We start from the raw sequence: 26,308 nt of genomic DNA, 5'->3' as shown, positions 1-26,308 counted from the left end.
GGAGCAGTGCTAGTGTATTGCCAATAATGCTGAAAGAAGTAATGGAAAAAGAATAATAAGCATGGACCTTCACCTTTGACTTGGGATCCCTGTCAATCTCTGGATCTCTGTTCTTAGTGTCCTTTTAGACTTTTCCATTTAACCAAGACTACTTTGTAGGATGACACTGTGTCTTCAAATGATAGATCCTGCTGACCTACACAGGCCAGGAAATTTCCATCTCAAATGTAAGTACAGCTAAATGTGGCTGCAAAGACAGGTTGTTCAGGCATGCTGAACCAAATACCCTCATCTCCTTGAAGAATAGCAAGGAGGTCATGAATGCAGAACAGATTGTAAACATGATGTCTGTTTAAAGCATGTTTGAACCTTAGAGAACTTGGCAACAATCTCTGTTTTGATTTATAAAAACAGAAAAACCTCCAGGCATCATTACATAGCCATTGCTCAATGCCTAAGAGCAGGCTTACTAATAAAGCCTTAACTTTGACTTTTGGAAAGAAGATCTATATTTCCCCATCACTAAGTTCACTTTATTAAGATTAAGATTTTTTGGAGATGTGGTTATAAAAGTTTTATTGATTTGGGGAATAAAAGAACACAGCTCCTAAAACTTCTGTCCACAGGGGCTCCATTTTTAGTCCTGTCTTGAATTTTGCTGTATGGATCTTTGTTCCCATCAGATGAAAATGCATTTACTTTAAAAAAAAAAAAAAAAAAAAAAAAAAGAAAAGAAAAAAAAAAGCAATTGATAATGACAAATTGAAAAGAAAGGCAGATGCTTTAATAGCTGAGGAATGTTTAAAAGTTCAGTTTTTACTAAATAAAAGTCAACTATGATGGATATAGAATTGGGGTGGAGGGACAGATTAAAAAACAAACAAAACAAAACAAAACAAAACAAAACAAAACACAATTGAATTAAGGAAAGAATTGATAAAAGATTACTTAAAGGAACTTAGTATAAATCATATAGCCAGGGGCTGTTGCTTTCTCATCTGCAAAATGAAGGGGTTGGACTCCAGTAACTTCTCAAGTTTCTTTGTGTTAGAACTATGATCACTGGATGTATATAATTGAGTCTGAGCCAAATGAGTGGCTTTAAAAAGTCACAGGTCCAGGGAGAATATGCTAAATAAAACTCTTCTTTTGAGACAGCAAGGTGATGTAATGGATACAATTTTGGACCTAGAGTAAAGAAGACCTAAATTCAAATCCTTTCTCAGACATTTACTAGCTGTGTGACCCTGGGCAAATTATTTAATATTTCTCTATTTCAGTTGTCTTATCTACGAAATGGGGATGATAATAATAGCACTTAGCTTCCAGGGTTGTTGTGAAAATCAAATGAAATACTATTAAACACTGCTTCTCCTCCTCCTCTCTTCTTTCTTCCTTCTCCTCCTCTTCCTCTTCCTCCCCATATCCTTCTTTTTTTCTTCTTGTTCTTGTTCTTGCTCTTGTTCTTGTTCTTTTTGTTCTCATCCTCCTCCTTCTTATTTTACAAAATAAAAGCACAAAAATGGTTCCTGAAAAAGTTTTGTTACTCCAAGTAAGTGTAAACATATCATGAATATTACAAAACAGCAAATAAAATTTCACAACTAGTACATTGGGGACATACACTTACTTGGCCAACAATGAAGGACACTATTACCTTTGACTAGATGAAAATAGAGTCATTTTTAGGGAAAACTGTGAAGTCTAGTATTTCCATATTCCTGTCTAAACTCTTTTGCCTTTAGTGGCACATTACTTCTACCTTTCTTCTCTCATTCCTATTTCCATGAAAAGGTTTGTTATCTGCAAAAGGGAATTTGGAGAAAATATTTTCCTTGCCTTTGGAGTCATTAGATGGATGATTAAGGACAACTCTGAAGAGGTAACCTACTTTTCTTTATTTAAGATATATGGGGGAAGGAAGGAATGGGGTCATTTGTTATCTCCCCCCCCTTCTATATTGAATACTTTTTGCCTTCCTACCCTAAGGCAGAGTGACAAATCAGAAATAATAGTATTGGATAAAAATATGATATCTATATATCTATATAAAATCTCAGTGTAAATTGATTGTTTTCCTTTAAATACTTAGATGCTATATCATTCTGTGTCTATATATGTGCCTATATGTGTACTGTGTATTTATATGCATAGATATATTTATATAGTAGTATTTTTATTATTTATGATGCCATTAAGAAAAATGTAGCTTCCCTACTATTGCTTGTTTGAAGTTCTAACTGACATGTATGGTTTTTAAAAATCATCTGAAGCTTGATATATTCTGCTTTAACCCCTCATTTCAATTCTGTATAAATCTTAGGTTTACAAGAATGTTTTTATTTAAACAACATATTATTAGATTCTACTTCTAACTCAGGCTTCCATTTGATTGGTAGTTTATCCTATTCAGGAATATGGTTATTAATTGTGTTTTTCTTACCATCATATTCTTTTATGTTTTTTCCTTTTTTTGACCCATTCCTTCATCTTTGCAAATAAAAAGGAAGTAAGGAAGGATAAGGAATGAGTTCAATACTATTATCTATAATCAAAATGGTTATCCTACTTTTCTGCCTATTCTTTCTGCAACTTGCCCAGATACCCAATTCTGGTTCTTATATTCTATTTCCTCTAAACTCTCTATATCCTTCTTTTAGAAATTGAGATTTGTTTTGTCCTCTCTTTTTCCCTATCTCCATATCTTTCTCCTTTTGAATTTAATTTTTGTCATGTCATAAAAAGTGATAAAGTGATGGTTTCAGAGAGACTTGAGAGTACTTGCATCAGTCGTAATAGAATGAAGTTACTAAAACAATTTATACAATGACAAGACATTGTAAAGACAAACAACTTTGAAATACTTAATAACTGACCGAGGTAATGATCAATCTTGCTTTTAGAGGACACATACTACCCACTTCTAAGAGAGAAGTGAAAGATTCAAGATCTAGAACAAAATCAACAGTTTTTGAAATGGACAGTGTAAAAATGTTTATAGGGATACAAAGGAGAGGAAAAAATGGATTGTAATTAAACAATAAAATAAAATGAAATGAAAAGGAAAAATTAATGCATTTCTGTAGCAATTCTTGTAAATATATAGTTAACTCACTTTGTTCAGTTCATAAGAATAAATTTCATGAAATGTTCATTTTTTCCTTCTCTAATATTTTTGTTTTGTTTGTTTTGTTTTGTTTTTGAGAGGTAATTGAAGTTAAGTGATTTACCCAGGGTCACACAGCTAGTAACTGTGTGTCTGAGGCCAAATTTGAACTCAGGTCCACCTGACTCCAAGGCCAGTACTCTACTATGCCTTCTAGTTGCCCCATCCCCCCATTCTTTTATATTTTACTTCCAATGTACCCCAATTATGAGAAATAGTAAGTTCTACCTTTTTTCTTTCCTCCATCCAGAGTGTTATCACTATCTTTTCTTTCCTCCCTTAAGGTAACAAAATTAAACAAAACTACCACTAAACTTGACTTTTGTCATTGTTCTTTTTGTGATCCTTAAAAACAATGGGACAATTGTCTCTTCTATAATCATGTAAAAACATATTTTTAAAAATTAATAATTTTTTTAAAATAGTATTTTCCCAGTTACATATGAATACAATTTTTAGCATTCATTTTTATAAGATTTTGAATTCCAAATTTTCTCCTTTCCTCCCTCCCCTCTCCTTTTCAAAAAATCGTGGCAATTTGATATAGATTATACATGTACTATCATGTAAAATATACTTCCATATTAGTCATAGTTGCAAAAGAAGAAACAGAAAAAACCCCACAAAAAAGAATAAAATTAGTGGAAGAAGTAGGTTTTGATCTACATTCAGAGTCCATCATTTCCTTGTCTGTATGTGTTATGGGCCAGAACTTGAAACAAGGTGCTAAGTCAGTGGAATTGATAGACACAATAGTTATCTAATTTAGCATGGTGCTTAACAGTTCTCTAGTTCAGTACATGTACTCAGTACTTACTATAATTCCACAAGATTCACACCTTTAATAAGAGAGCATATAAGCTCGGACAAGCTCAGCCAGGAGGAGAATAAGGGAAGACCAGAGAAGTGGTAGCAAGCTGTCCTCCTTTGCTTCTCCACTGAAACCAAGATCCAGAAGGCCTCCAGAAAAGCTAGCCACGTCCCAGTGAAGGAGACAAGACTTTGAAGGAGACAATAAAGGATTTGAACTTTAACATCTGGCTGTTCTTGTAGTGATTACTGAACTGAAAGGAAGGCTGCCTCCAGAGACCCCATGAGAACCCCAACAAGAGAACATTACATTTTAGAGAAGAATATTACATGTATGTAGATAGCATGTTCCTTCATGAGTTCTTTGTGCTTAGATACTTGAGTTGCTGAGAAGAGATGAGTCATTCATAGCTAATCATCATATAGTATAACTAACTAATACTGAGTGCAATGTCTTCCTAGTTCTGCTCCTTTCACTTTGTATCAGTTTGTATGCGTTTCAGGTTTTTCTGAAATCTGTCCATTCATTGTTTCTTACTGCACAACAGTATTTATTTCATTACATTCCTATACTGTAGCTTGTTCAGTGATTCCCCAATTATGGGCATACATACCCTCAGTTTCTAAAATTTTACCTCCACAAAAAGTCTGCTATAATTACTTTTGCACAAGGAAGTTCTTCCCTCTTTTTTTAATGATCTGTTTGGGATACAAACATAGCAATGGTATTTTTGTTGTATCAAAGAATATGCATAATTTGTCCTTTGGCCATAGTTTCAAATTGATCCAGAATGTTTGGATTAGTTCACAACTTCATTAGCAGTTGCAACAGTGTCCCAAGTTTTTCCACATTCTCACTAACATGTATCATTTTCCTTTTTTTTGTTACATTAGCCAATCTGATATACGTGAGGTTGTACTTCAGAGTTCTTTTAATTTGCATTTCTCTGATCAAAGGTGATCTAGGGCACTTTTTCATATGCCTATAGATAGCTTTGATTTCTTTATCTGATCATAATTTTTAATGGGTAATGGTTTCTATTTTTATAAATTTGATTCATTTTACCATATACTTGAAAAATGAGCTTTTTATCAGGGGCACTTGCTGTAAAGATCGTTTCCCAGATTTCTGCTTTCTTTCTAATCTTGCTCACATTGGTTTTGCTTGTGCAGAATCTTTTTAATTTAATATAATCAAATTTACCTATTCTACATTTCATTAATGCTATCTCTTGTTTGTTCATGAATCTGCAATTCACTTTATTTCTCCTTTAAGAATGGATGTTATACCACGGGTTACATATATGCTTAGCATTGATATTACTTTTAAATTGGTGCCTTTTAGCTAGACATTCTTTCTTTATCCCTTTTATTGGTTCTGTTTTTGCTTTTGCTGTATTTGAAATCAGTATTGTTGCCTGTAGTTTTCTGAGCTGGAGTCTTTTTATTCCCCTGACTATGCTGAAAGATGTGTGTGTGTGTGTGTGTGTGTGTGTGTGTGTGTGTGTGTATGTATGTGTGTGTGTGTGTGTGTGTGTGTGTATGTGTAGAAGTAGTAATAGTAGTAGTAGTAGTAATAGTCATAATAGTAGTAGTCTTCATTGTAGTAAAAGTAGTAGTAGTCAGAGTCTTGGTGTTGGCTTTTGCTTGCCCCACTACACTATGGCTCAGGATCCCTTGCTATTTTGCCGAGGTAGGACTTACTGCTGACTTGATGATATCTTGGAATGCACTCCCCTTTTACCCAAGTTAGGCAGAGTTTTCTTGGAAATCTTCCAAATTTCTTGATTTAAAAGATTGTTTCACCCCATCTTTTGCTGATTCTGTTGTTTCAGGATTTGTTTTGAGGTTCTATTTTATGATTGTCTGAAGATAAATACAGGAGAGGTAAGGGGATTTACTACTTTGCTCCTTACTTGAGCTAAACTGCCAAGCATTCAAATTCTACTTCAAAAAATAGTGATGTTATTTTGTTCGGCTTCAAGAATTAAGAACAAAGCCAAGCAAACAATTAGATATTGGAGATCACTCTGATTTTCAATTCTTTTTTTTTTTTTTTTTCCCTTCCTTTTTTCACCCCCTTCCCTCACGGTGCCCACATGCTAAGTCTCTACATTTCTTTGGACAATTACTTATCAAGAGCTAAATTACTTTAGGATTCTTGGATGGTCCTGAATTATTCTTACACTGCTTTGGTGTAATCAATTGGTCTCTTTGTGTATTGATGTGATTGGATTTGACTTCCTTTTTTGCTGTGTCTAATTGACCAGGGCCAAACTCCTGATTTAAGACCACCCATGCTAGAGATGGTGTGAACTTCAGATCTCTGCGAATGAGGTATAAAGAATATTCAGAGAGGACTTTTATTTCTTTATATGAAACTTGAAAAAGTTTCTGGATTTTATCAATTAGAAATGTGCAAAAGAGGCAGCACACTTTTATAATAAAAGTTTTCGCTCTTAAAACACACACACATCAATAACATATAGCTGTTTGTATGAAGACAAGTTTTTTCCAAGGCTTATTCAAGATCATGATCAGTTTTACCAAGGCATAAAGAGAGGTTGAAAATGAAAAATAACCCCACCAAAAATGGACATATTATTACTGTGAAAAATATAAATAATTCACAGAAAACGAACAAAGATATTCCAAGAGATCTGGGAACTGGAAAGATTATTTCAGATTGCACTAGGGTGAGGATTACTTGAAGGCAAAAGAACAGTGCTTAAATCAGTAAAATAAGCAACAATCCAATCAAAAATCAAAACAGTTGCTAACTATTGCTCTTGTACTAAAACCCTTGTCATGGGCAAGATGATATAAAGATTGGAGTACCGATGATTTAAAAATATAATTTTTACTGTTAAAATTCACATTTTTGTTCAAGGCTATGACAAAAGCAAAGTCAGAATTGGAGGTAAACCTTTAAGAATTGGGCATTTTCATCAGACTGTAATTTATCTATTCCCTTCAAATATTTAAGGATTTTTATATGAAATAGGCATTGAGATGGAATTCATTGATGGAATGTTGAACTCTAATAAATATATTGATAAATTGGGAAATAGAACTATTCCATAATTATAGAAGTTCCCAAAAGGGGTTATGCTTAGTATATAGAGTCTAGCATATAATATGTCCTTAATAAATGCTAGTTGACTAACTGAATATGATAACATGACCTTATGCTAAATTTCACAAAAGATTTATAAATTTATCCAATATATGTAGAATAATATAATTCAATGGATTGGAAGATCATGTGATTTAAGAATGGAAAAATGTACTGTTTTCAAAAACAAGATCAATATCTAATGTGATCATAGTTTTACACTAAAATGGTCCCAGAAGTCTGTGATTTTTGAGCTCATATTCCTATTTCTTTAATGACTGTAAGCTCCCTTTAGACATCATAGATTAGAAAGGTCTTTAAAGATTAAATAATTTAGTTCAACCTCCTCATTATATGGGTGATGAACCAGAAATCCAAAGACCTGGTGTGACTTAATAAAGGTCACACAGCTTGTGGTAGAGCTGGGAATAGAACAAATTTCTTGATTCCCAGTCCAGAATTCATGTTGCCTCTTCACAAATCTTCTAGTTTTGTCGCTGTGCCTATCTTTTCCAAACATCTAATTTTCCATGAGATCAGGATCCAAATAGCCACACTCATAATGATGATATCTAAAATAATAATAGATAATTTCCAAATATAAGAATGAAGAACTTTGAAATAAAACATGCATATATTTTTATCATGTGGTTTCATGACATCATTTTGACCCATTCTTTTTTGTAAATTATTTGCTAATTTGAGTCTATATTCTGAATCAGAGAGATTGATTGAATTCCCCCACTTATTCTCCAAGAAATAATTCTGATACTACCTCCATGGTTTTCCCAAATGAAAGTAAACTCTTCTTTCTCATAAATTTTATTATACTTTGTACTTCTTAGAATCTTGTCATACTTTGTTACATTTTAGCTATTCTAGATATATTTATTGAATTAATGTATAATTATTTTGCTTATATTTGGTTACAAGCTGTGAATACGCTGCTGGTCTCCATTTAGATACAGTATGTAACAACAGCTATAAATAAAAAATAATTTTCATGATGTGCAGAGGATATTATTTCTGGTTAAAATTCTAAAAAAACCCCACAACAATATGGGATGAAAGTAGATGATGCTGATACTGATGAATTGAATCCAGCAAACTATGGCTAGAAATTGGAATCTCTCCCTCTTCTGATTCACTGAGGGATTTTTTATTTGTTTGACATAGCTTAACAAATGGCAATAATGTTTATTGAAATTCAAACAGTCATTAAAGACTCATCAAGGAGTGTCATTTTACATGCCAGGGAACCACAGTGTCTAAATCAGAGGGACTGACATTTGATTTAGAAAACTTAAAACCCAGTAGTGAACTCACATTTAACAAAGTTTTAAAAATTAAAAAAAATTGTCTTCCCCCCCAAAAATTACCTTCCCTTATTATAATCTTTTATAGAAGAAAGAACATGTATGTTCTGGGTACAGTAATGATTTATTTTTCTTCCTTTCATCCTTCCCCTTTTTTGGCGATGTGTTCAACTTGGGGGAAATTTTTAATAATTAGGGATTGGAAAGACCTGCTTTACTTAAGATCATCTCTAGAATTTATTATGTAGATTTCAATTTGGGGAGAAGATATCCTTCTATTCTATATATAGCATACTCTCTGGCCATAAATGGGGAGGGAATGGGCAGGAGCTTTCAAGACAGAAATTATTTTTGTTTTCCTCAGCTAGAGCTTGGTGAGCTGGGTGGGGAAGATCTCTTCTCTTTTTTTAACTTCTTCTCTTTAAACTTCTCAGTAGGTAAGTTTTCTTTCCTTTTCTCCCTATTTCCCCCAAACTTGATTTGTATAGGAACAAATAATAATTTGGATGAATGCTTTTGTATAAGTCTCTCGTAGTGACAAATTACCTGTTTTAGGGTAAGCAAGGATTAGAAGTATGCATGTTTCAAGCATTTGTGGGGGACATTATTAGAAATGTTTTATTCATTATAGAAAGAGAAGTTCTGAAGGTCCTTGGGGGGATAGAAATCTTTGACCAAGTTTAAATCAGTATTTGTCTACTTACATTCCACATTGATGGCCATTATTATTTCAACATTCCAATGGCTCTCTAAAGTAATTTGTACTCTATACCTTTATTTGGGGAACTTGCATCCTTTATAGTACTTATAGGTGGTTTTACACAGATGGATGACACTTGAAATTTTTCTGCAATTGTCTGAATGAAAGAATTTCTTAGAAGAATGCAGAGTGGAAATAAAGTAGAATGCTATGCTTCCCACCTGAAGACTTGTCAGATAGATTCCCTTAAAACTAGCCAGAAGAGAGCTGATTTTTCTTTCTTTTCTTTCTTTTTGATTAGTTAAGATCCTTCTGAAATATCCAGGAAATTTATTTTAATAGAACCTTTGTCTAATTTAAGTAAGATCTTGGAAATATACCTGGCTGAATGAGATACTGGAATTGGATGATTACACATAGAACAAATGAATGGACACTAATCAAGCATAATATGGGTTGCAATGTTTGGAAGCACCTAAATTTTTGCATCATATATTTTGTTCTTTGGTTAGAAAGATGGTTATATTTACAGAGCAAGGAGAATAATTGAAATTTAAAAAGATGTTCTTGTGAAATCTCATTAGTAGATAGTATATTTTACTACATTTAGTAGGTAGTAGATAGTAACATTTAGCGTTAAATATTAACTTAAGGTGGACTCAAGGGTGTTTCATTTTTGTGTGCGTGTATATAGTTTTGTTCTTATTTTTGGTTTAGACCTATGATTTCCTTAATGTGGGACATACCTGGTATGAAAACTCTTTCTAATGTTGAAGATCTATAACTCACTATATATAGTCTTTGAGAGTTGACTGAGGCTTTGAAAGGTTAAGTGACTTGGTCAAAGTCACATGGATAGCATATATGAAAGACAGGATTTCAATCTATATCTTCCTGACTCCAGACTGCAGTCTATGCTGCAGTAAATCTTAATGGCTTTGATTTAATTAATGTAAAAAAAAATCCCTACAGAGATGATTATCATATAACATAATGTGTAGCTACTTTTAATTTATTTTGTTTCTGAAATGTCTAAGCATTCTTTTAGATACTGGGAAAGTGCACCTCTTCTGAAAATGATAAATTACTCTGTCTTACACTCTACTCAGTTATTCATTGCTTGAGCATTTAAGTGGAATACATGATTTACCTTAATCTTCAGCTTCTTTATAGCAACTATACAGTAACTTTGTTTAAGACATTACTGAAACTATCCATCGCATGACTCCAAAAGATTTTTATTTGAAAAAATATTTGAGAAATATTTGGGAAAATGTCATTCTCCTGATGCCAAACATCAAATCCCAAAGGAATTTATCACTGAGGATTAAGAGAAGCCATAGAATACAGTGGAAGGAGCCTGGGAGTCGTGGTTAAATCCTGGATTAAAAGCCTGGCTCTGACACTTACTACCCGTGACCTTGTGGGAATTATATCCCTTTTCTCAGTCTTGGTTTCCTCATCCACAGTATAATTTGGGCTAGAGGCCCTCTGCAGGTCTCTTCCAGGTCTAAAATATGATTTTTAACCTTTTTTTTTTTACATAAAAGTACTATACTTCTATGATTTTTTTTGGAAAATATTTCTTAAATTTCCCTTTTCTGTGACCTCTAGTATAGTGGAAACAATGTTGGAATTGAATTAGACAAGTGGGTTTACATTCTGGTTCTGCCACTTCTGTGAATATAAACATCACAATATTTCAACTGTGAATTTTTCCTCATCTGCAAATTGAGAATAATCCTAATTAAAATACTTCCCTTATAGGATGACTGTAAGAAATTTACTTTTTGAAGCTCAATATCTTATATAAATGTAATATTTATTATCCACTACAGATAGATTATTTTAGGTACAAAATAACATTTTCACTTAGGTCTTCAGTTTACTGAAATTCACGTACTTAGTTTTATCCAGGGACTGGATTCAATAAGATCAAGTTCATATTCAGTCTTGGGCACCACCCATGTGACATTGGACTCAGTTTTATCTTCTATAAAATGAAGAAACTGATCTACATGACATCTAAGGTTCCTTCCAAGTCTAAAATACTATGATCTAAGTCATAAGTGCATTGTGACATGTATCAGAGGAGAGAATTGCCACTCTAGGAGTTCTCCTACATGGCTGCAATCATAAATCCTTCATGTCAGTATGGGATAACAACTAGCTCAACTCATGAATGATTCTTCAATACTCATCTAACTGAAATAAATATTTAGCAAATTCAGGGCATCTAGATGACGCACTGGACAGAGCACCAGCCTTGAAGTCAGGAAGACTTAAGCTAAAAAAATTCAAACTCAGACACTTAACACTTCCTAGCTTTGTGATCCTGGGCAAGTCACTTAACTCAAATTGCCTCAGGAAAAAAAAATGCAATTATTATACTTAGCAATTCCCTTAAATTTTTTTTTTATCAAAATACTTTCACAGAATCACAAAACCAGAGAATATCAAAATTTAGTGGAATCTCAAAGGTCATTTATTCCAATTATAACAACACAAATTCCCTTTACAACATTCTGGACAAGTAGTTTACTTTAAACCATTTGATTAAGGGTAAATATGCTATGTTGCCAAGCAGTCATTCTACTTTGGCATAACTCTAATTGTTAGGAAGTTGTTCTTTACATCAAGCTTAAATCTGCCACCTCTGTAACTTTCACCCATATCCCCTGATCCTTATCCTCTCTCTTTAGATGGCATGGGAGAGTTGGTCTCAAAATATTCCTTGCAGAGCGGAATGTATGCTAAGCATATTATCCACAGTCTTCAATATTTGATGACAGTGTAACATTTCATTCTGGTGTTGTAATTCCTTTACCTGACTGGGACTTTCTTTAAGAATCTCTAAGAAGCAATCTCAGTCCAAAACCCACATGTTTTTTTTTTTCTTTTCTACTTAGGGTGCCCAGGAGATACATTCCCTATTTGCACTATATTTTTGTTCCTTGTAATTTTGATGAAGCTGCCCCAGAATAGCTAGTGCTTAAAAACAGGAATGTTTCTTTTAAAAATATAATTTAGAGATGATTTTGAAAGGGGTAGGATGAAGTGTAAAAATTACTGTATTTAGAGCTTTTACCTACCAATGTGTTTTTTATGACTTGGGTTCAATTCCTGACTCTGGAATGAAAAAAACTGATGTTTTTGGAAAGTTTTTTGGTCCAGCTAGATAGTACAGTGGATAGAATACTGGCCCGAAATCAAGAGGACCTGAGTTGAAATTCAACCTCAGACACTTAATACTTGCTAGCTATGTGATCTTGGGCAAGTCACTTAACTCTGATTGCCTTGTCTCCCCTCCAAAAAGCCTTTCTGATAGAAGGAACAAATATATTGCAAATAGGAAATATACTTCCTCAGCACTCCAGATACAAAAATAAAAGTTTCAATAATCTATGTACTTTAAAATCAGTTTGTTTTCTAGAGACAGACCCTGGCAGGATAAAGAATTATCACATCAGAATGAAATGTTGTAGTCATCAACTATTGAGAACAGTAAGTTGCAGTAATGTTTAATATTGATTTCACTGTATAGGAAATATGTAACTTGGGCAAATCATGTAAATACTCTTTGCCTCAGTTTCCCTGTCTGAAAAATTGAGGAGTTTAGACTGGATAGGAACAAAAGTTCTTTTCCATTTTGGATTCCAAGAGGTCATTTAGAAATGACACTAATTGGCTGAAATCTTTCCTATCTTTTTCATGATCCAATTCAGGTATGACTACCTGCATGATGCCATTTATGAAATGTTTGAAAAAAATAGGTATGTTTAGCTTGGCAAAGCCAGTGAAGACATAATAACTGTCTTCATATACTCAAAGGCTTGTTACAAGAGTTATATGGGTTCTTCCTGGTGCCCAAGGGTGGGATAAAATATGGGTATTATGAAGAAGCAGATTTTAGCTATTTTAAAGGGAAACAAAAGTACAATTTTAAAAAAAATACTTGACTTTTTAACAAGTGGAATGGACTATGTCAGGAGGTCATGAGTTCATTTCCACTAATGGTCTTCAAGCAAAGGCTGGATAACCCATTTTTGTAAAGTGACTTTTTTAGGACTAGATCATATCAGATGATCTTTTATATCCCTCTTAGCCCAGAATTGTGGCAGTATGACTGCCAACTTGATTTCCTCCTAACTTTACCTTTACTCTTTGCTTTTTTTTTAAATATGTATCAGTCTAATTTATATTTTAGCTTAGTTGTAAGGTAAGAATTAAGTAGCACAGTGGATATAGAGTTGAAGTTGGAGTGACAAAGACCTGAGTTTGGATGCTGTCAGACATTCACCAGCTGTGTGTCTCTAGGCAATTCATTTAGTATGTATTGCCTCAATTTCCTTATATTTATAATGGAGATAATAGTAGCACATACCTGTCAAGGTTGTTGTGTAGATCATATTTGTAAACTACTTTGTAAACCATAAAGCACAATATAAATGCAGGTTAGTATTTTAATTATTTGAATCTTTCATATATCTATCTATCTATCTATCTATATACATACATATATATATATATACATACATATATATATATATATATATATATATATATATATATATATATATATATATATATATATATATATATATATATATATATATATATATATGAAATAGATTGTAAACTACTTGAGGGTTAAAACCATATCTTATTTCTTTCCACTGTGACTTCTATACAAATGAGAGACAACAAATATGTTTGTTGAAATGTTTGTGGGAAATGATAAAGATGTCTCAAAAGCTTTAGTGTAAGTCAAAGCTATTAAAGCTTAAAAAATTATTTACCTTAAAAAGGTTTTAAAGCTTAAAACTGCACTAAGACTTTTGGGACATCCTGTATTAGAAAATTAGTTACTACTGTAACTATTTAATGAGAAAAAAATCCCAGTGACCCAGAGAACTGACAGTCTCATGTCTAGAATTGTTTTTTCCAGCAAAAGAGAGTTGGGGGTAAAGGAGGCTTGAAAAGGAAAAAGAGTAGTTAGAAAGGGATTGAGTGGGGGAGGAGGCACAGATGATAAAAAGGAAGTGTGGAAAGTGGCAAAATAGTCTCTTCTCATAGGAAGGAGCATTCTGTGGCTCTCCATTATTATCCATCAGAATTAGGTAGTTTTGTATGTGATTGGTGTGATGTAGTGACGAGGCCATTGGGTTCTGAGTCAATAGATCTGAGTTGTGGTCCTGGATGTGCCATTGACTGACTGTGTGACTTTGAGCAAACCATTTTTCTTCTGTTAGTTCCAATTTTCTCCCTTAAAAAACAAGGAAATATGTGGCGAATGCTCTTCAAGATACTTCTAAATATAAAAAAAAATAATTTTATGTTTTACACCACAAGGGATGCCTTTTCCAAAAATGATCATAGCACTTGGGTGAGTGTGGAATCAGTCACCATGGCAAGGACTGGTTTGTATAGACACAGTTTTAAAGTCCTGCTTGGCAGAGGATAGACTGAGAGGTATAAATGATAGGAGCAGCAGCTGTGTGTTAGGATGTTTGGGAGGAATTCAGGATGAGGTCAGTGCTATAGTGTGGTTCACCATGAGGCATAGGACTGAGAAAAGTCCAGCAAAGAAGTATAAGAGCAATAGGCACATTTGCAAAAGAAAGATCGAATAGAAGACTTTGAAAGAATCTTAATAAGTCCAGCTAAGCCAATGTGCACTTTTTTAAGAATTCCCCTTACAAGGTCTGGAAACCATAGAATCTGAGCCTAAACCATAAAGCTCAAAGATTAGAACTGAACTTAGGTTATATTTAGCCCATGAAATCTTACTTCTAAGGATGTAAAGACATGCTGTACTCTAATCATCAAAGAACACCTTAAAGCTAGTGCTTTGCCTGTGCAGAAACCAAGTTAAAGAATAAATGAATAATTTGTTCAAAGAGTGGGTCCAGGAAGAAAATAAATCTTTACTTGAATGTAGCTCTATTCCCTTAATTGCTTAGAAATACATAAATTGCTTCTGTGCATGGCTTTGAATAACTGTGTATCCACACATTGTTTGTGAAACTAAACAAGTGTCAAATTAAGTTGACAAGTATTTATTGAGTGCTGACTATGTGCCTGCCTGTGGGAGGTATCGTAGGGCTTTTTTTAAGGGTACCTAATCAGCTGTTTCCAGAAGGCTTAAATAATGCTGACCTTTTACCATGGGTATTGCCTTCAAAATGGGAAACTAAATATAATCCCATTGGGTTATATACACTTTGTGACTTTTCTGATACAAATCATAAATTTAAAGTTGGCCTGGCCCCAATTATCCTATGCAGTTCTGGTTATCCCTTTCCTTCCCACTGCCACCACGGAATGAACACATATTACATCTTAAAATAATCAAAATTTAATTATGAGATCATAGCTTTAGAAGTCATCTAATTCAACATAGCTGAGAAAATTAAGGCCCAGCAAACTGGCTTGTTAACATGAATGACATGATTCATGACTAAGGCAAGATTTAAACTCAGGTGCTCTGATTCAGAATCTGGAGTTCTTTATATTCTATTTATGTAGCCTTCTGTTTAGAAGGTAAATCTGCTGGGAAGAAAAGAAACTACTTGTACAATGCATTTTAATTCAAATATTAGGAGAATGTTCTGTTTCATTGTGACATAAAGATCACATAAAGGATATGTCAAATCAATACAAGTTTTTGCTGATCACAGAATCTCAGACTTGGAATGAACCTCAGAGGCCATCTAATGCAACCTGTACTACATTAATAATCTCCTCTATAAAACATTCAACAAATTTCCCTCTCAACAACTTCTACTCATTTCTTTAGGATCAACCAAAACAAATCTCCCTTTCAGGGATCAGCCTTATGAGTACTGCTAAGTCTCTATGTATAACATCTTAAATTCAATAATCTTCACACGGCATATTTATAAGTCTCTTCACCATACTGGTGGCTTTTCTTAGATATTCACCTTATTAATGTCCTCAAAATGTAAAATCCAAGTCTCATTTGAATACTTCAGGTATGCTTCAGAGTAGAATACCATTAGCTACTTCATGCTGGACAGTATAGGTGGAGTAGTGGATAATGTGCTGAGGAGTCAAAAAGACTTGAGTTCAAATTATTCCTTGCATACTTTCTAACTGTATGATCTTGGGCAAATTACTTGATTTCTCATGAGACCTTTATCCCCTCATGTAAAATGAAGCTTATAGTAGTACTTAAGTCTCAAGGTTGTTGTGGACATCAAATGAGATAACATGAAAAGTGCCTTATAAAATTTAAAGCACCATATATTAGCCATTGCTGATGTAGCTTGACTGGATTCGTTTTATTTCTTTGACTTCCTTATCACATAAGATCATCCATTACAACTCTTAACCTGATGTACAAATAAACCCAAAGCATCACTGACACTGGATGACCTACTCTCTGCTCAAGTACTACCAAGTATTGATCTTAGTTCTTGAATCTACAACAATTGAAAATAATTCTGGTCTCATCTAAACAAAAACAATTCTAATATCTTCGGGTAGTCCATCCCACTTTTCAATAGCTTTAATTTCCAAAAATAGTTTTGTTTGTTTTCTCTCATATTGAGCTTAAATCTTACTGCAATTTCTACTTATTTAGGTTGACTTCCCTCTCTGCAATTAATAAGAATTCTGATCCCTTTTTAATGTGCTAGTCTTAGTTGAAGACAGCTTCCATGTTTTCCTTAGATCTTTTCTTCTCCAGGTTAAACATCCCAACATCCTTCAATAGATGCCATGATTGTCATTCCTTTCGACATTTTATTTACCCTTATTTAGACAAATTCCAGTTTGTCAATGTTGTCCTGAAAATATGGTACTCCAAGTTAATGCCGGCATTGTCAAAGATCTTCTATACCATCTGGAACAATTCTATTTTTTCTATATTCTCACTCCTCTATCTATGAAATAGTTGAAAAATATAAAACCATAGTATATTTCAAATATGAGATATAAATGTAAAATATTACAGAAAATTAGGGTTAAAATGCAAGAGAATATCTTTCCCAATTATGGTTGGGAAGAATTCTTAACCAAATAAGAGCTACAATTCATAAAACATACAATTTCATTATGTGAAATGAAACTCTTCATAAAAACAATAAGTATATCTAGGATAAGATGGAAAAATAAGAGGGAAAATATACTCATCAAATATCTCTGATAAAGGTCAAATTCTAAGATATATAGGAAATGTACATAAATATATCATTAAGAATTATGATAAATTATCAAAGAATATGAACAAACAGTTCACATTATTGAAAAAAATTGTAAATCATTTACAGCCATAAAGTTCATTCCTAATCACTGATAAAATAAATAGAAAATGTTTTAAACATTCTGAAATTTCACTTTTTACTCGGTAAATTGGCAATATGATAAAAAGAAATCATCAGTGTTGGGAGTGCTATGGAAAAACAGGCACATCAATACATTGTTGGTGAAGCAGTGAATTGTTTTAACATTTTAGAATAACAATTTGGAATTATTTGAGAAAAGTGATTAAGCTATTAATTCTCTTTGACTCAGAGATCTCACAGTTAGAGATGTGCCCCTAAAAGACATAAGCACTGAAATATCAATATCAATTTCTATTATTAAATAATTAAAAATAAAATGTATGTCCATTGATTGAGGAATGGCTTAACTATTATAGTATTTAGTTGTAACATAAAATAAATGATAAATATGAAGAATCCAAGGAATTATGGGAAATCTTATAAAACATGATATAGAGTGAGTAACTAGAACTATGGAAATTATTTATATATACATGCATATGCATATATATGGAAAGAGAGAAAGAAAGATAAAATAGAGAGAAACTTTAAGAAATAATAAAAATAATAAAATGATGCTGAAGTCTATAATGATAATGATTAGTCTTGGCCCTGGAAAAGAGATGAGGAAATAGCCTCTTCTTTTTTTGAGAGGTAAGGAATTATATGGTATGCTTCCTTTTTTCATATTTGGGAAAAATATTCTCTTTCATTTTATTCCAATCTTATTTTCATTTTATAGTCTTTTACATTTAGGTCACATAACTATTTGGCGCTTACTGTGGTTTTATAATTTTTAGTGGTATTTTAATTTTATCAATAGTGTATAAAACATAGCAAATGTGTTTTGCTGAACTTTTTGTTTGTTTGTTACAAAAGAAGGCTCTGATTATATGTTTTGTGTGTGCTTATGTAGAGTAGGGTAAAAGAATATGTCAGAAAAGATTGAAATAAGAGGGAAAATGCATTGATAACACTTTAAATAACTACAACTACAAAGTTTTTTGAGCATCTCAGCAGGTAATATGGGGAAATGGCCAGTGATCCATATGAAAAAGCCTAACTGAAAGGATCAGTTTGCTAGATAATCATAGTAATCTTTATATAATAACTTCTCAAAAGATAATTTTTGTTTTCCCTTTCCCCAGCTCTTCCTCTTCTTGCCCCTTTTATTCTACCTAGAGCACATGACTAAGAGAGAATGAAATGTGCCATTTTTGGTTAAAAAGGTATAAGGCCCTTTGGTGTTCATCACATTTCTGTGGTTCAAATGGAATTTTAAAAAATCAGGTTTCACATGGGTAATAGAACATGTATGTCTTAAGAAAGTCTTGAACATAAAGTAACAGTCATTTGCTGAGTGATTAATAAGCAACAGTAAGCCAGTGAGATTAGCATAGTGTAATGGAAGTTGTACTAATTTGGGAGTCTGGAGGGCTTTAGTCCTAGCTATACTTACTAGCTATCTGTCTGACATACACTGTCTCTCCTAATGCATTGTCATCAAACAGCCTCCTCAAATTACCTTCCCACTTTGACAATTACGTTCTATCCAAAATAATTTGACCCAATATTTCAAAGTTCAGTTTCTTTGGTTGTTAGATTTTTTTTTTTTACTATCATCTGAAGCTATATGCTGACCTTTTGGGAATGCCTGAAAGTATCTATAAATGGCAATAAAGGTAGATTCCATTGACGTTTATCTCATGTAGTGGGTGAAAGATGAAATGGCAGAAGAAATAAAAGTTTGATCTTCCAAGCATATTAATTTATTAAGCAATGCATGACTATTATCTAAAAAACTGATACCATACCTCCTCAGCTTAGGCCTGGACCCTGAATACAGGATCAGACAGACTTTTATATATTAAAAACAATTAATAAACTAAGACCATTTAATTAAAAGGAAATAATAAAATAGTGGACAATATGATTTCTAATTGGATGAATGATTAGGGACTTTACAAGTTGAGAGGGGGAGAGTAAACATATGTAGTTCCCTGAAATCAGAAAAGGAGGTGCCCCACTCTCCAGTGTCTGTAAATAATCAAAAGAAAGCGAAAACAATAACTGACTGATTAGAATGGGAACAATTTTCAGTTAACACATATAGGTTGCTTGAAATGTACTATTGTGAGAAAACTTTTTGCATGACTCTTTAGATTTGACTCATCACCATAACCTAGATTCTTAATAGTCTCTAAAGAGCAGATAAAAGTGGTCCAGTTTCCTAGCCATGCAGGGCTAGTTTCAAACAATACAATAAAGTTTTCTCCCACTTCCCACAATTGAATAAAGTTTTTTCATAAGATAGAAATTAAGATTCAACCCATAATTGAATAGAAAGATAACTGAGGTAGCTCCAAAATTGAGTTATAATATGGAATCAATGTAGCTTATTCAATTCCCACAATTAACCACTTTCTAACCCAATTCCCTTAATTTCCTCACTCATTAAAATACTACCATTTTACAATTTAAAAAAAAATTCTAATTATCTCCTGATACTCATTGATTAATGGAGATGAAAGGAATTCCAAGAGATCATGTATGCAGCCTTATTTTACAGATGGGAAAACCAAATTCCAAGGAAAGATAAAAGTTTTAATGACTTTTAATCTTTGAATCTTCTTCGAGCTATGTTAAAGCCTCAATATAGGACCTTTAACTAGATTATTATTTTATGAATATTATGCATATTATGCAACTGCCTAGAAAATCACAGATACATTTGAGAATCCTAATTGAAGCAACAATAAAGTATCATTCCTCATTTGCAGGAAGAAGCAAAAATGTCATCGGTGGCAGTCCCTTTCTACCAGAAGAGACACAAACACTTTGACCAGTCATATCGCAATATTCAGACACGGTATTTACTGGAAGAATATGCAGCCAAAAAGTAAGTTGAAATTCTTTGGAAACCACTCTAAAGTTTATCCCAAGGTCCTCAAAATGTAATTTGGGGAATTAGAGGTTGAAACAAGAGAGGATGACAATAAAGTCACAGAGCAGAGGAAGAGGGAGTCATGCCAGATATACTTCTCTTTCTGCTGTAATTCTAAACATTTTTTTGAGGGGAAAGGGTCAGGGGACTATGGAGAGAAGGCAGATAGCATGGCAACAAAATTCAGTTTGGAGATCTACTAGTTAAGATTTTGAGAAAAGAATAGATGAGCAATCTATAGATAGAAAAGATCTCAGAAGCCTTCCTGCCCAACTCAGTCATTTTACAGACAAGGAAACTGAGTTTAAGATTGTCAAGTGGCCTCAGATAACATACAGATAGCATGTAAAAGAGAGTTGATCTCAGAAAGTGAAAAGATTCTGGGAATCTAGTAGTTATTATTAGCAATAACAATAAAAAGTAGCATTTACATAGTGCTTTAAAGTTTTTAAAGCATTTTACAAATATTGTCTTATTTTATCCTTATTTACTATTGAAGTAAATGCTAATATAATTCTCATATAAACTGAGGGAGGGAGTTAAGCGATTTTCCCAGGCTCACAGTTTGTAGGTTGGATTTGAATTTAGATATTCATAATTGATTTTCATTTGTTCAGTAGTGTCCAACTCAACATGACTTCATTTGGGGATTTTCTTGGCAAGGATAATGGAATGTTTTGCCAATTCTGTTCCTAGTTCATTTTTATGGATAAGGAAACTAAGGTAAACAGGGTTGTGACTTTCAGGAGTCACACAAATCCAAATTTAAGGTTGGATTTGAACTTAGATCTTTGTCTCCAAGTCTGGTACTAATTTATCTGATCATGTTCTATTGATTGGAATTTGCTAATTTAGGTCCTGGATGCCTGAATGTTATAGGATGTGCCTATTGAATTTAAATGATCTTCCTTTTACCTCTTGGCATCACTATAATAGAATGATAGAGTTTTTAATTTTGAAAGGACTTTAAATATAATCTAATCTAATACCTTCATTTAAGAGATGTTCTCCATATTTCTTCTAAAATTAACTATAAAAACAGGAGTAAAATAGAGAGGACTATATTGTAATTGGAAGCTAATGGTATATAGAACAGAAATGGAGTCCAAGATTTTACAGTGGCATAAGATAAATTCCATTATTTCTTTATTTGTTTACCAAAGTATCATCTTCCCAATAATGTTCAATCTGTATGCATGCTATTGGTTAAGCTTTCCTTCCCCTACTAGACTTTGCTCCTTCTAAGATGGGAAGAAATATGAAAGAAGAGCATCTCAAGTGCTCATTAGATAAATAACCATGAGGTATTTATCTAGTGTAATTCATAATTCCTATGGTGATCTTGACTGTCTTGAGGCAGGAAAGTATAGTGAAAGAATTTTCCATTTGGCTACAGAAGTACAACGGCTGTTCTTAAGACCTGGGTGATCTTGAGCATGTTACTTAACCACTCTGGTTTCCAATTTCCTTAGCCGTAAAATTAAGGATTTGAACTAGATGATTGTTAACATCCTTTCCAGGATCTTATGATTCTATATGACAGCCTATTATGTGCCATGCATTGCATTAAGCATTTGGATTACAAAGACTAAGGTGAAATCATTCTAACCCTCAAAAAGCTTATATTCAAAAGAGGAAAAATATGTTCACATATAGGTATGTGGAAGATCCATCTGAAATAGATACAAAGTAACTTTAGAGGTGTTGGCACTAATAGTGAGGGGGATCAGGAAGGGATCAGGTGCCTTGGGTCTTGAAGGAAATCAGGGATTAGAAGAAGTAGAAATGAGGAGGGAGAACATTTCAGGTGTTGCCAGTGCAAAAGCATAGAGATGGGAAATGGAGTATCATATGTAATGAACAGCAAGGCCAATATTTAACTGCCTTGTACAATGAATGGAGGGGTGTATTCTTTTTTTTTTTTTTTTTCATTCTAAGCTTGCACTTGTAACAAACATCTATGTACTCTGAGATATTTACTCTCTTGGGGAATGCAAATGTATGCACACATGGTTCTAGAAGTTACATAAGTTACACAGAAAGCAAGAAAGGAAAAAAAATCAAAATCTTCCAAAGGCAGAAAAGCTTCACTAACTAACTCCTTTCCCAATATATTAAGGATCATTTCTGGTTGACTTGGAAGAAGGTATAAGTATCACCAGGACGAATGAGATTCTGATGCTAACTTTAACATTTCTACCTGCAATTGTAGGCAGCTGATTCCTGGCCACTGGCTGTCATTGTCCTCTTGTCTGCACATTCACTCCCTATGTCAACAGCTCCTAGGCTATTCATTGGAGTGTGTGGCCACTCTAATCCCCCATGGACATATTTACCCACATTCTTGACAACTATAACTTATCAGGATACTTGACAGAGATAATAGGATTTACACTACTCACATGTTTCTGATGAAAGATGGCAGGGCTTACAGGGAAAGAAGCCTTCTAGCTACTTAGGATAAGTCTATATCTGCTAAACAAAACAAAACAAAACACTCTATATTTAGAAAGATTTCATTGCAATCATGTTTATATTACTATTCCATGTAGAAAACAAATCAGCAGATTCACATTTGCTGCCAGTGACAATGGACAATTTCAAGGGTATCAAAAGATAACTCAGTATAGGCTTTATTTAGGCTTAAAGGCTCAGTATGGCATGAACTGAGCATGGAGAGTATAAAGACTGATAGTGTAAAAACAGAGCCCGAAGTCACAGGACCTAAGCTGGCAGGTGTCTCAGTGGCCATCTAGTCTGTCCTGTACCTGATAAAGAATTTCTAATATATCATACCTTGCAAATGTGTAAGTAAACAGAACCCTAATAGTTTCCAGAAGCAGAAGCTGAGGGCCAAGGATTTGTCTGAAGTAGAGGAAAGGCTTGGATTTGAATCCCAGGAATTCCTTAACTCTAATCCTAGATATTTACTGTGTAAACCTTTCACCTGAGTGTTTCTGGCTCTCAAGTACATTAGTCTCTCCTCAAATTCATCCTGTCCTTAGGAGCCCAAGCTTTAGGCTAAGGGTATAGAAACTCATGTTTCTAGTACCCTATTTTCTTATTATTCTCTTTTAAAAGGTAAAGGAATTCCAGAAAATGCTCTCTTCAAAACCTTACTGCCTTTATGATATATGAATTTCAAGGATTTGTATTGGTGGCAGGACTGAGGTCTGTTTAACAGACTACATTTCCTTTGCTCTTTGGTCCTTCAGCCTCCTTCACAAAATTTAGACCCAGTATCTTTGCTCTCTATGAGGTGGAGGTGTATGTATGTAGGTGAATTCCTTTCCACAATCAGTTTAGAAACTGTTTATATTTTTGATCCTAGAGGTCATAATATTATATATCTGAGATTTAGAGATGGTTGTAACTATAGAGTTAATACCACAGTTTAAATGTGAAAGACACATTGGTACTATTATCTAACTCCCTCATTTTGCATCTGAGAGAATTGAAGCTTAGATAAGTTAAATAATTTGACCAAGATCACATAACAAGTATCAGGGCCAAGATTTGAATTCAGGTTCTCTGATGCCCAATCTATGTGTTCTTTCTACTATATAATGATTTCCCCCAGTCTGAAGTTTCCTCTCCCTAACTGATAAACTCATGATAAACTGATAAATATTTTGAAGTCCATGTAATTTCCTACTGGGGATGGGGCAGAATGGGGATGCTCACAAATATTAGCTCCTTCTTGTCAGTCTTTCTAAAGGTATGGAGTAAATGGAGTATCCATTTGTCCAGAGAATGGATTGAAGGCCCTATCTCTACATGGAGAGATTTTTTTTGATAAGGAAAATTATGTTTTCATAATTGCTTTGATCCATTATGATTTTTTAATTTTTTTCTTTAAGGCGGGCTGCCACTCAGTCTTCCTCTATCCAGAAGTCATCTTCCCAGAAAGCTTCTAGCAAAACATCAATTGGAGGAACAACATGTAGACTTTGTGAAAAAAGGATGAACACCTCTGAAGAAGAAGAACAAGAAAGCAAAAGAAGGTATATATACTTATACACATATATACATATACATACATATACACACATATGTGTTTCTTATTTTCACCTGCAATGAACAGTGCTCCAAAACAATGTTTCAAAAATGGTTGAAATCATAGAAATAATGCTTTAAAGAACCTTAGTTATCCTTTAATTTAGCCCAGCTTTGTGGATGAAGAAAAAAGCAAATGAGTATTAGCAAAGCATTGACAAAACCTTAATGTTTCCTAAATTCTAGTCCAGTTGTTTTTCTAATCAATACTGGGCTGTTTCTCCCAGATCAGATTACTTAAAACAGAGCTTCTCAAACTATTACCCGCAGTCCAGATACATCCCGCTGAGGATGTTTATGCAGACTGCCTGGTTATGGCAAGTGGGCTGAGGGGTGGAGACAGAGAGTGAGCTTTTGTTTGTCCTATAGTCCGGCCCTCCAACAGTCTGAGGGACAGTGAACTGGCCCCCTATTTAAAAAGTTTGAGGACCACTGGAAAAGGTACATCAGAGAATTTTAAATGTAATTGAGGATGTTAAGTACTTATAACATATTCTTTGACCATAGTTCATGGCTTTTTTTAGTTCTAAAACAAAACAACTTCCCTTCTCCAACTACCCAACCCTAACAGCAAAAATAATTAGGAAACCAGCTGAGGCCAAGCAGTAAAGATCAAATAAAACTTTTGGAAAAAATATTCTGTCTTCTATTGCCTGTCTACAGTTACTTTTTATCCTTTTCTAAATATATTAGGGACACAAAGAAATTAAGTAAGATGGTATGGACCAGAAAGACAAAGCAAAATTAAGTTTTTGAGAATTTTATTAATCAATAAACCTTTATTAAGCACCTTTTGTGTAACAGTCATTGCAGCAGGTGCTTAAGATACAAACAAAACAAAACAAAAAACCCCAAAACAGTCCTTGCTTTCAAGGAATTTACATTCTGTAGGGGTGAAAATATGTACATTTATATAAAATTAATACAAGGCATCTTCCCCTTCTTCCGGAGGCTAATGCTAGCAGTTAAGTGGATCAGGAAAGTCTTCATGTAGGAAGTATAGCTTCAGAGATAAGATTTAATTCAGAACTTGGCTAGAAGTTCTGGCTGAAGAAAGATCAAAGACTAGCAACTGGAAGAAGAGGGAGGTTTGCGCTATAAGTGGGTTGTGAGAAACTTTACAAGGTTTTATTTTTGTTAATATATTAAATATTTACTCTTTGGGTAGAGATTTTCATTACCTTCTTAATAAGTGATAATAACCTTATATAGAAGCAAGATAAATAGCTGACCTTATGGAATTATTTAAAAAGACTTTCTGCCTTCTAGGAGAATTAAGCTCTTTGAGGGCAATGATTGTTTCATTTTTGTCTTTAGATGCCCAGGACTTAGTCTCATATGGCACATAGAAGGCCCTAAATAAATGTTTTATGGATCACTTCAAGTTTAGAAGAATCCTATTATAAAAATGTAAATGATCCTAAGACAAATAACATCTTCATTTGTTTATAGAATTATGGAATGCTAGAACTGTGAGGGACTCTGGAGATCATGTCAGACGACAGTTTGGCTGGCTTACCAAGAAACAAAGGCAGGAGTGGTCTATTCACAGTCAAAGATTTTTCCCCTTATGCCAGATTATTTTCTATCTTACTTTGATTCAACCCTCTAGTTTTATAGATGAGGAAATGTGCACAGAGAAGGCAAATTAATAACTCCATCATGTAGCAGATTACAGTAAAACATAGAGCATCTCAGTGTTTTTTGATTTTTGATCCAATTCTATTTTAAGTCTCTACCAAGGTATTTCTCTCAGACTAGATTATTTAAATATATATCAGATAATTTGAAATAGAATTGAAAATATTAAGTAAATTGTTGTCTCAAATCATAGGAGGTTCCTATGTTCAGTCAACTATTTTATTTTACAAGTGTCAAGACACAGGGGGTTGGAGCATTCTTAGAAATCTCAC

At 33.6% G+C, this 26,308-nt stretch overlaps 1 protein-coding gene across 4 annotated transcripts in view; it reads left to right on the top strand.

Annotated features, from left to right (window-relative positions):
• Nucleotides 1-1,863: 1,863 nt before the first annotated feature.
• MYOM2 (myomesin 2) overlaps nt 1,864-26,308 on the top strand; it is a 168,606-nt gene continuing 144,161 nt past the window's right edge. For 3 of the 4 annotated variants that reach the window (XR_012486130.1, XR_012486131.1, XM_074287959.1), the window contains exons 1-3: nt 8,717-8,844; nt 20,176-20,294; nt 24,200-24,343. Coding sequence is in view for 2 of the 4 variants with exons in the window: in XM_074287959.1 (XP_074144060.1) it covers nt 20,188-20,294; nt 24,200-24,343 (251 nt within the window). In the remaining 2 variants the exon portion in view is untranslated. Of the gene's footprint in view, nt 1,883-8,716; nt 8,845-20,175; nt 20,295-24,199; nt 24,344-26,308 lie in introns of those variants that run through there. The other variant, XM_074287958.1, reaches the window with a different exon arrangement.

Source organism: Sminthopsis crassicaudata, chromosome 2, assembly GCF_048593235.1.
Source record: "Sminthopsis crassicaudata isolate SCR6 chromosome 2, ASM4859323v1, whole genome shotgun sequence".
NCBI classification, from domain to species: Eukaryota; Metazoa; Chordata; class Mammalia; order Dasyuromorphia; family Dasyuridae; genus Sminthopsis; species Sminthopsis crassicaudata.
Note: the sequence above shows the minus strand (reverse complement) of the source record. Positions and strands in the feature narration are given on the sequence as shown.